Source organism: Pelobates fuscus, chromosome 5 (genome assembly GCF_036172605.1).
Source record: "Pelobates fuscus isolate aPelFus1 chromosome 5, aPelFus1.pri, whole genome shotgun sequence".
Lineage (NCBI taxonomy): Eukaryota > Metazoa > Chordata > Amphibia > Anura > Pelobatidae > Pelobates > Pelobates fuscus.
The window spans coordinates 248,440,979-248,453,103 of record NC_086321.1 but is presented as its reverse complement, the minus strand read 5'-3'; the positions used below and the strand labels follow the sequence as shown (position 1 = coordinate 248,453,103).

The 12,125-nt window shown below is 36.7% G+C and overlaps 2 protein-coding genes across 2 annotated transcripts in view; both read right to left on the bottom strand.

Annotated features, from left to right (window-relative positions):
- LOC134612791 (cyclin-dependent kinase 4 inhibitor B-like) overlaps positions 1-12,125 on the bottom strand; it is a 38,550-nt gene that overhangs the window by 5,199 nt on the left and 21,226 nt on the right. The gene's annotated exons all lie outside the window — the stretch shown is intronic.
- Positions 4,880-10,329, bottom strand: LOC134612790 (cyclin-dependent kinase 4 inhibitor B-like). Its single transcript, XM_063457234.1, has 2 exons — positions 9,922-10,329; positions 4,880-5,300 (listed from the first exon to the last, which is right to left on the bottom strand). The coding sequence occupies exons 1-2, from the start codon at positions 10,045-10,047 to the stop codon at positions 5,046-5,048; spliced, it is 381 nt and encodes a 126-aa protein (XP_063313304.1). The 5' UTR covers positions 10,048-10,329; the 3' UTR covers positions 4,880-5,045.

The window sequence follows — 12,125 nt, the reverse complement described above, 5'->3', positions numbered from 1 at the left end:
TAAAGGGGTCTGTGTTGCTATAATAGCTGCAAAGCGCGGCATGGGTTGGTTAAACGGCAATTAAGACTACAAATCTAATCATCCTAATCCTGGCAGAGGCCTAGTTTGTGTTTATATGAGTGGAACGCACCCTTCTATATAGACATGTGATAAACTCATTCATTATTCATTAACAGTCCATTCGGTAACTTCCAGGGATTTGAGGTTTTATTCACAAACCATGAGTAATGCTCATTTCACAACTGTCTATTTCCTGCACTGTGATTGGTGGGCTTGGAATCTAACCAATCAGAGTGCTCTGTGTCATTTTACTGTGTAAAAGGACACAGAGCACTCTGATTGGCTTAAACCAGCCAATCAGAGTGTTCTTAGCCTAATTGCAGGGCGTGGCAAGGCTTTATAAGCCTTCCCCCACCCTGCAGAGCTCAGTCTGCGGAGCCCTCCATGGGGGAAGATGGATTTTTTTTTTTTTGGCGCTCGTTTATTTTTTTTTAAATTGCGTCGGTTCTTATGGCTTTTTATTTGGCCTTTTTTGGGGCTAAAAAATAAGATTTTTAAAAAAAGAAGACGTCAAATGGTAAGTTGAATTTTTCTTTACAGGTTAGTTATTTTATTCCCCCTTCACTATTTTTTAGGGTGAGGGGGGTAGGTAGGGGGTAACTTTTTGGGGGTGGGGGTGTGGGTGACTAGGGGCTTGGGGACCCTTAGTCACCTTTGATTGGGGGGGATTTTTATTTAGGGCCCCCACCCCCCACTAAGGGGTGGGGGCTGTGGGGGACAGTATGTCCCCCCCTTATTGTTTTTTTTAGGGACCCCACCCACCGCTCAGGGGTGGGGGCAGGGGGAGGACAGTAGGTCCTCCCCCCATTGTGACTTATGGCCCCCACCCACCGCGCAGGAGTGGGGGCTGGGGGAGAGGACAGTAGGTCCCCCCTCATTATTTTTATGGCCCCCACCCACCACGCAGGGGCAGAGGGAGGACAGTAGGTCCCACCCCAGTGTGTATCAGGGTCCCTGAGGACAGGTGTCAATCCATATCTGCCAAGTGACCCTATGTAGGGGGAACAGTCCCTATTCTGCTCTGTGTCAGTGTGTATCAGGGATCCTTAGGATAGGTGTCAATCCATATCTGCCAAGTGACCCTATGTAGGGGGAACAGTCCCTATTCTGCTCTGTGTCAGTGTCTGGGGGGAGTATCTGCAGTAATACAGGGTGTCTGGAGGGAGTATCTGCAGTAATACAGGGTGTCTGGAGGGAGTATCTGCAGTAACACAGGGTGTCTGGAGGGAGTTTCTGCAGTAACACAGGGTGTCTGGAGGGAGTATCTGCAGTAACACAGAGTGTCTGGAGGGAGTATCTGCAGTAACACAGAGTGTCTGGGGGGAGTATCTGCAGTAATACAGAGTGTCTTGGGGGAGTATCTGCTTGTAACATTTATATGCACTGAAAAAAAAAAAATTCAAAAAAAAAAATAAAATGGTTGCAGCTTCCGAATGAATCTAAAATGGATGCTGTCCAGTAGGTGGGAGGGTCTGCTAGGGAGGGTGTGCTGCTAATTGGCTGGAATGTGTCTGCTGACTGTGAGGTACAGGGTCAATGTTTACTCAATGATAAAGAATAGGGGGCGGACCGAACATCGCATGTGTTCGCCCGCAGTGGCGAACGCGAACATGCTATGTTCGCCAGGAACTATTCGCCTGCGAACCGTTCGGGACATCACTATCAATGGAATATCCCATTGTACAGCGCTATGAAATCTGATGGCACTATATAAATAATAAAATAATAATAATAATAAACTACAGAACACGGGACACACAACCCCCTGTTACACAAATGGTTCCATTTGTTATTTTTTATGTTTTATACTCCCAAAAGAAGACCGGTCAAAGCCTAAAACCCTCTGAAACTATTTTGTAGTTTCAACTCGTGGTTCACTCGTCTAAACTTCACTCGAATGGCATTCCTAATCTACCAAACAGATCTGAGTTATATTTTGACCTAGTGGGCGCTCAGATCTTTTGTGGAGCTCTGAACTAGGAAAATGTGTTTTATATGGTTTTGATATTGTAGATATTCTGTACCTGGGAGATAAAGAGTTGTTCTTCTTTAATTATCTCCCAGGCACAGCGGAGGAGTCTGTGAAATGTTGATTTGTCCCTTGTCTCCAACAAGGTCCACCAGGGGAAAACCCCTGGAATGTAAATTAAGAATGCATAGGGAGTAGCATAAAAGCCAGCTGTGGCTGAAGAAAAATCAGTTGACTCCCAAAACTGTGTATCGTCTGTTACTGGGGAATTGGGATTATATTGATACACAGCACTTCTCTTTGATGTTCTACAGTCTACCAGCGGAGATATTGATTTTAATATTGCAGCTCTGCTACACACACACTACATCCCTACTACACACACATAGACACACACTTCCTCCCCAGCACACCCACATAGAGACACTACCATTGCAGAAGCATATATGTTTGTTTGTTTTTGGTGGGGGAGGGGGGACAGCATAATGTCTTGGGCCACCCTGTGTTGACTACATCTTCCTTGATTCTTTGCCAGCATTGTGGCTGTAAGAGTATTATGGGAGATGTAGTCCAAAACATCTGGAGTGGTGGAGTGGTGAAGGTTGCCTACCCCTGGCCTAGGGACACCTCCCATAGCCACTCCTCAGATGGTTTCTGGAGGTGCTTCCTGGGGTAGTACTTCACACTATTCAACACTGATATTCAGTGTCTTCACCCTCTGCATGGAGACATCGAACTTTCCTCATAGAGATGCATTGATTCAATGCATCTCTGTGAGGAGATGCTGATTGGCAAGGGTGGCATTTTGGCTTAACCCTCGGCCCACCTCCTTGGCTGAGGTAATCAGAAATGACTATGGAAAAGCATTGTGATGGGTTGAGATCATCACTTCTGATGATGTCAGTCAAGGAGACAGATCTGAAGCAGCACCTGCAAACTGAAATAAAGGTAAGATTTTACTATATTTAAGATCACATAACTATTTGTAGTTAAATGCCTTACACACTGATTTTTTTTTTTTTTAGCTTAGTGAATAACCCCTACCAGTCTGGATTTAAGGTTTGAAAAAAGAAAAGCTGACAAATCCTCTCTGTCACAGACTGTGGAGGTCACGGTTAATGAATAGGATGAGTGAGAGCCACTGATTGTGCTGCAAATTGGTCCTGATCACCACTCTTATTATACTTATCATTAGACCTGTCAAAGAAAATAGATTAATGGCATTTTAAGTTTTGCCTATCTCCAAATAAGTAGTATGGTACTAATGTGTAGTTTGTTCGGTGAATGTCCCTTCTGGGATCTGGAAATGTAGCATTTAGTATAGGTTATGCATACACATGGATTCACAAGCTTAAGGATGATGGGAACTTTCAGATATTGCATTCTGATGGAATTTAGAGGATGGGTGCCCTTAAAAGCAAGATAGGACAACTCAGGGTGTTGATTGAACAGTATATAAATCCCTTCCAGCAATGTGCTGCTTATAACATGAATACTGACTTACCTAATTTAAAGTGGGGATTTCATTTAAGTATATGGCAACATAGTTGCTCCTTTTTGATCTTACTTTCCAGTGTAAAATTATATGCACATATTTATATGTTAGTGATAAACCATTGTCCTGTTCAATACTACATTGTTTGTGTTTTACTTTAATTATTTCTAAGTAGTAACACAACTTGTATCTATGTGATTGATAGTGTAACAATTAACAAGAACACTTCATATTCAGCATTTTAAATTCAATGAGGCCACCTCCTGAGCTGTGAACTATTTTTGATATTCGAAAGGTATGATATATATTTTATATGTAAAATACCATTATTCTGTCTTGTAATCTTTGTAGTAAAACTTCACCAATAACATCCTGTCTGTCTGTCTGTCTGCCTGTTTACTTCTGTTATATGATATTTTATTTATTAAACTTTATAAACGTTACGTTTTAATTCACTAAAGATATCATGTTACTCCAGACTCCCTTCCTTGTTAGAATGTACTAAGAAACCCTTGTTTTTTTTTATTTATTCTAATCTTTCAGTTAGGGATTATCCCTCTTCCTCTGTGTTTTCAATAGAATTGTATATTTTCTCAACTTTCTGATTTATTGTAGATAATATGATTTATATTCATTTCTACAGCATAACTGTATTTGTTTTGCCTAGAAAAATCAAAAGGCACCATTATATCGATAAAATATACTTTTTTTTAATCTTGTAAACTTTGTAGTAAAAACTCAGCAATAACATTATGTCTGTGTGTCTATTTCTGTCTGCTTCTGTTTCATACTTATCTAATATTATCAGTAATTTTCTATCAAATATTAAGATATGCTTTATAAATAAAACATTTAGGGTTGTTTAAAATCGAAACTGTTTAGTTTTTGCAAACCAGAGAAGTATTCCTAATTGCAATATTTCTAGTACCTCTGGTTTAATTCACAGTGATGCAATGTTGCTCCGTTTTCAGAACTTCTATATTCAATCCGATAATAAGTCGATTTACAGTGACAGTAAAGTCCATTTTGGATATATTTCGATGGAGAGTGAGAAAAATGTGATCCTACATAAGGGCTTCTTTTTTTTGTTCACATCCTTTGCGGAAGACTATATTTAGTCTTGGACTGGTACCCAATCCCAATCTTCAGCCTGCAGTATAAGATCTTTATACATTCTAAATATTTCATAATGGTTCTCCAGGTGCAGCATCCCAGTATTAGACAGAAAGTCAAGTGAATTGAATAACTGAAACCCCAGGTAAATGCCTGACAAATAATAATATAATTTGTTGTGGATCCATTTAGGTTCCCCACACAGAAATGTAATATCTTTTGAAACAGTGTCACCAACAGTATCTGACACCTGGGATGCCTCTATATAGACGATAATAGTAAATAAAGGAATCACATACAAATTTTTACAATATCATGTCCTATTTACATGTGCAAGATATGCAGTACAGTACACTCACAGGTCATCTGAAACAGAATAGTAAATCTATTAGTAGAATCAGTCCAAAATCAGTCCAAAATCTGCTCCTGTCTCAGCACCTCCATCATCTGTTCTGTGACCAGGTCTATGGGGCGCTTCCCATACTTGTCAAGGGGTTCAATGATACTGGCACCAGCTTTGTACAAGACTATAAGAGTGTCTACAAATCCTTCTCTGGCGGCATCGTGAGCTGGGCTTGTGCCAGTGTCCGGATCTTGGATAGAAGGGTTGGCACCATAACGTATTAAGAGCTCAGCCATTTTGGTGCAGCCCATCATCATCACCTTTAACAAAACAAAGACAAAAAAAGAAAAAGAAGAAGCAAAACAAGACAAATTATTAATCATGTTATATCATTAGTTTTTCATACAGGCAATAATAAAAATATATTTATTATTTTATTTTATTATTGTATTAGCTAACACTCCATATCACACGAGTAATAGACAGCCATTCTTGGGAACTTTGTCATGAAATAACTGATATTACACACACAGTTTATTTACCTAAGAATGAAAGATCCACAAGTGGTGGTGGTCCAAATATGGTCCCACCTTCACTTGTGGAAAGAACACCTAATTGGACACTCCAGAAGTGTCCCGGGGCTTAACCCTTATGCGTAGAACTGAAAGAATACTTTGGCTTCTGGATGGAATATCCCGATGCTTAGAGTATGCTCTGGAATAATTTAAAGTGAAATCTTCGTAATGATGATTAATAATAAAGAGTAAATTACAGTACAGCATAGATGCCCATTCATAGTAGTCAGAATCCCATAAGTGATAAAAATCTTGCCAAGTGGCTCACCTCCAAATGTCCTAGTTGTAAAAATATATCAAAATCTATATCTCTATAATGCTACAGACTGCAGACTTTAATTATATTACGTGAGGTCAAATGTCTGAAAGCGAAGAGGTTAAATTATCATGTCCCTGAAAAAACGGACATACACAAATAACTAGGAAACTAGTCAAGAGACAACAAGCTAGTGTATATCTGAAAAGCTATCGGTAGCTATAATATAAATACTCAAAAGCTAGCTTGTAAGTATCAGAATACAACTAGAATACTATAGTGGGTAAAAAGACAGGCTTTGAAGGACATAGCTGCAAAAAGTCCAATGCAACTATAGTGTATCTAATGTTGGCAGTTACAGTTTAAAAGCTGTACTGATGCATTTGGAGGTGAGCCACTTGCCAAGATTTTTTTTTTTTATCACTTATGGGATTCTGACTACTATGAATGGGCATCTATGCTGTACTGTAATTTACTCTTTATTATTAATCATCATTACGAAGATTTCACTTTAAATTATTCCAGAGCATACTCTAAGCATCTGGATATTCCATCCAGAAGCCAAAGTATTCTTTCAGTTTATTTACCTACTCTGAATATATTACACGAAAGAATGCATATACATTACAAATAGATGGAAGTGAGCATAATGTTTAATATTAATGTATTCGTATTTAATTTATTGTTCTATTTGCACATACAATACGAATATCCAGCAATAAGGTATTTGTTCTACAATTTGTTTCAGCTTGGGGTATACATCCTGCGACATCAATCTGCAAAAATGTCTAATAAAAACATGGTTATTTTAGTCAGAATGTTACAATTGAAGTTTCAGTTCCCTACAATATGCTTTTTACTGAATGTCCTTCTTTAGTTTAATATTGGCAATTGAAAGTCAAAATTAATTTCAAGGTTTAGGGCAACAGACTCTAGCTGTAAAAATATCAGGCAAGGTTTGTTTTCAGTTCAACTACTTCGGGTTAAAAATTGGAATTCATCTTGAATTGACATTGATTTCTCCCCCCCAAAAAAATCATGTTATAGAAAAATCCTGCGTGAGCTAGGGTCAGCTGCCAAAGTTCACATTTTGCAAATCTGCTGTCATTGTAATGTACTTTAGAGAATAAATCCCCCAGTGTGACTGTGCTGTGTACTGTCCTGCATTGCTTCCATGATCATTTTCACTTTAATAATTTAATAAAGGAAACTAACCATGTGGATTCAAATGACAACATATGGTAAAACATGTTGCAATTACTCCCCCCACAATAAGAATGTAACTGCGTTTAACTGATTTGTAAAACGGTTACACATTGTAATATCTTTAACTAATGTCTGCACAGATTAATTAAAATACTATACTGCAGGAGCGGTGCATTTTTTTTTGCAATATCTTATATTTTTTTATATTATTTTTATTAGTGTTTTATTATATTATATTTTATATATTTGATATATTCTTATAGTCTTTATATTTTATAAAAAAAATCTATATTTTGCTTTGACTTTTATTTTAATCACACGTATGTAGATGTAAGCATAATATTTGTATATAGTTATCTATATTATATATTAAACATATATATTAGCACACACATACATATTTGCGTACATATACACCCACCCACGTATATACATTTTACATTAATGCATTTTTTTTAAAAAAAAAAATAGTGTTTATATTTTACGTATAAATGTATCTAGACACCCAGCATTATAAATATATCTAGAGAAGAAGAAATAAAACAAACATTACATTTAGATACTAAGAGAAACATACATATAATATTTTCATTTTTATTATTATTATTATTATTATTATTATTATTATTACTATTTATGTAGCGCAAATGAAACTCTGCATCTAATCCCATGCTGATAATTAAATAGATACAAATATAAAATTACCATTTTTCAATGTTTCTTTATATTAGATAAATACAGATAGCTACTGTAAATTAAAATATATTTTCATTCAAATATATTAGATAAAAAAAAACACAACTGACCATATATTAAAAATGCTTATCAATCTACCATAGGAAAATACAAGAAACTATTTTAGATCTACTTTCATTTTCCTGTTCTGGTTTTAGCTATGTATCCAGGAAATGCCCTTGTTATTACAATTCTAGTTACAGTAATTATTTAACATGTTCATGCAAATTCTATTGAATATACATTGAGGATGTCTAGCATCAATCATCAATATCTTACTTAAATTGCTTTTTAAAGAAATATGTCATTAGAGACAACCCAAAGCCATGATCTGCAAAACATTATGGATACATATAACATTATTATATATACCAAGGAAATATGCGAATATATAAGGACGCTGTGTAATAAATCTTTATTCAGATTTATTCACTAAACAGCGATACCAGGCGAGTTGAAACTGCACTTTAGAACGATTTATATCCCCATTTCATTTACAAGGGAGATTTTGTGAACTCTCAATTTCAGCTCACCATATATTGCAAACTGACATGTACATACTGTAAGTTCACAATAAAGTATTCAGTGAAATATAAATAGCATCTCATCTAACCTTTCTATGTTTAATGTTGTTTACCAATACGTAGCGCATATAAATGCTACATAACACATCGCTATATCCATTCTGTATCAATTGTACTTGTTAATTTATCTGATAAATAGTATATATATATATATATAGGACTTTAGTCTTTTTTTGAACCTGGACTACTATATATATGCGTGTGTATTGAATCTACCTAATTAATTAGTAAGCAAGTATACAATAATTGACAAACGCAATGCATAAAAAAAACCCAAAACACACACACACACACCTTATCTATATAAATTATACACACTCCAAACACAAATAATATTGAACACACACCAAACATAAATACCTGACACACAAAAACACATCATAGATACATATCTGACAATTACACACACCTTAAATAAAAGAAATACACATAAATAATTTACACACAGATAGACAGACAGACATAATTTACACACACGATCATGCATCAACAGCTCTAGTTCACACACACACACACGCACACACACACACACACACACACACACACACACACACACACACACACACACACACCCACAATGTAAATGTTGCACAGCATACATCAATGATTTCCATAAACACACACACACACAACACCTGAGTGATTCACACACACATTTCTATTTATTTGAATTATTTGATATCCTGTTGCAATGGGATCGCCCCAACTAGCAGTTGTGGACTGGCCCTTGGGTTGGCAAATTATGTAATATTATCCATTAAAAAAAGTCCCTATTGATATGTTTAATGAAGGTACGAGAAAAGTTTGATTTGATGTGAATAGCAGTAATAATAACACAAGCCCAAGCCTATTGCCCTGATTCCTTACTGAATATATGGCGCAGTATATAATCCATATTATTTACATTCACATACTGAACACTATAAATTGGAACTCGCAGATATTTAAATAAATGGTAAACTAGATGAATGGAAGATGGGATTTAGCGTATTGTTACAAACTATATTGCTCAAAGTAGGAAGGATAGCAAACACTATGTCTGTCTGTCTAGATACTGTCCTTCCTGTGTCTGTCTGCCTATCTCTACAGGCATGCAGTCACAGACTGTCTGTGTTTACATTAGTGTAGCTAGCTATGTCTATCTACACCGATATTATGGCTTTGTAGCCCATGCATGTAAATACATGACGTGTAGACACATTTACTGTTTCTTTTTTCTCTTAACTCATGACCCTACCCTAGAGTGTGTGTATGTGACACTTCTATTACCTCTCTGTAATTTGTATCTATATGGTCTATTGATATCTTACTATGCTAACCTGTATAGCTGATATTGCTACACTAGTGAAATATAAATTGTTGTTTGCACCTATAGAGACCTAGTTGTGATGTACAGCTTTGACCCAGCTATCGGTTTGTGTGATGTTGTACTTGCAGTATACCGGGAGGGTATAATATATATAGCTGTCGGTGTACCGGTTTGTGTGATGCTGTACCTGCAGTATACCGGCAGGGTATGATGTCTATCGGCAGATCAGCATGATGAAGGTACTCTTTAATACCCAAGCCCACAGCTGGCACTTGCCTGGATGGGGGTCCTTCCCAATGAGTTAGGGGCATTAGGGTCAGCTCCCTGCTCCAGCATTTCACTCGCCAGCTGGAGGTCGCCACGAGCCGCTGCATTCGCCAGCTGGTCTGCCGGAGTCGCCATGGAGGCAGGGATCACACAGTGGGTGACAACAGCGATTACTGAGTGGATGGTTTATACCCAAACCCACGGACTTTTAAATGGTTCCCCAGAGGTGAAATGGGGGCATTGTGCTCCAGCAGGTTGATCAGGGGTGTCTTCAGGTTTATATATCCTGTGTGTAGTGTGGGGTACTCCTGGAATCACTGTCCATCACACACAGGATGTCCTTGAGATCCTCTCTCTCGCAGGTTTTCCCACGGCAGGGTGTTTCCCCTTCACCTCTCCGCTCTGATCTCCAGTTAAAGTTTCTTGTTCTGACTTGTCTACAAGCACATCAGATACATTGAACACACTGAGTCACTGGCACACACACCCACTCACAGACTGGGAAATTGCTCCCTCTACTGGACATTGCGGGGATTAGCATTGGAAACGTCATATACAATGACTTCATATTTCTTTATTTCTATATTGTTGGACAAAAAAATTGGAGCTGTATTGGCACAATGATATAGTTGTCAAAAAGATGGAATTATTATTTTGTATTACTAATGAGAAAGGGAGGACCTTCAGAAAGTTTATAATTCTCTATCTATCGTGCTGTCGGTCTATAATTAAGCAGTGGTAATATATATAAAATAGACCACTGCCCAAAAAATAAATCACTGCGTAGTAGATTTACTCCAAATTAAAATGTGTTTCATTATGTATTTTTTTATATTGGGGGTATATATAAAAACAGCTTGAACAAGCTGCAGATCTATTGTCTCCTGCCTTTACAAGCTCTCCACTTCTAAACCAGTCCAATTAAAGGCTGCCCAATGCAGCTCAATGAGAAGTATTTGCAAGACAGATGTTCTGAGTAATTGCTGCCTCTTAAGTTTATCTCCACTGAGCTAGATAAAGTAGGAAGTATCAGTGCCACTTGTCTGACTGACAGTCAGGGGGTGTAATCAGATTCATTGTAAAATATCTAATTTTTATTGAAATCTGTACTTTTTGTAAAATGAAAAAAGAGAACACACTCTTCACATGCAAACCACTTTAGCAAGTTAATGTGATTTAAGGGGCTGGAGTGTCTCTTCAATATTGCATTAATATGATGTTACCTCTTGTAAACATAAGAAAAGATTGAGCATTTGATTTCTGACAGGTCTTTTTAATCCTCCACAATTATGTCCCACTCATAATACTGTGCAAATCTTCACACATATTTTGCCTCACTTTTTACATCATAATAATATTGGCGGAAAAGGAAGAACACCAAAAACCAAGAACCAAAATATTTTTGGTGCAAAAAAAAGGAATAAAACAAAAAAAAAAGAATAAAATAAATAAAAAAAAAATTACAGAAAAATAAAATAAAATATAAATAAATTGATGGTGTTGTAGAAAATGTAATGCAAATAAGAAAATGACAAAAAAATTGAAAAAGTAATAACGATTAATATGTAATTGCAATGGAGGTGTTTATAACATTTATATTCCAGAACTTACATACCTTACATACTCATATTTGATAAATAAACAAAATAAGTAAAACGAATACTAAATAAACTTGCACTTGATGGACCCTCTTTAAATACAGACAGACATGTTGCCAGTTCCATCACTTCCATTATCTTCAATAGTGAGAGGGTTAACATGTATTTGGAAACTATTCAACTTACTGTAAATGTTATCATTCTCATGCTGCTTACTGTCACGGGGTTAAGAACTATTTGGTTACATTCTTTGAATGTTGGAACCTATAGCTTGTTCAGCAATTTGTTCCTCCTGGCTGGCAGCTTGACTTCTATCTTTGACCAGCTTTCTATTATTTTGTAACTGTCTGACAGCTTGACCAGGGTTTTGAAATTGTCTGATGGCTTGATTCCAGTTGGAGAAAGGGAGCAGAAATTCCCAGATTTTACTATTAACATGACGTAAAGTCATGATTTTATTAAAGACACGGAGGCGAGTATTATGCATATCTCTTTCTTTATTACTCTCAGCAGCAAAGAAAATAGAGATAAATAAATAACTGAAATGAACAAAAAATACAGTGCTCAAGCAACCAATCATATAACACAGGAAGTGACTATAATATGCTTGAAGCA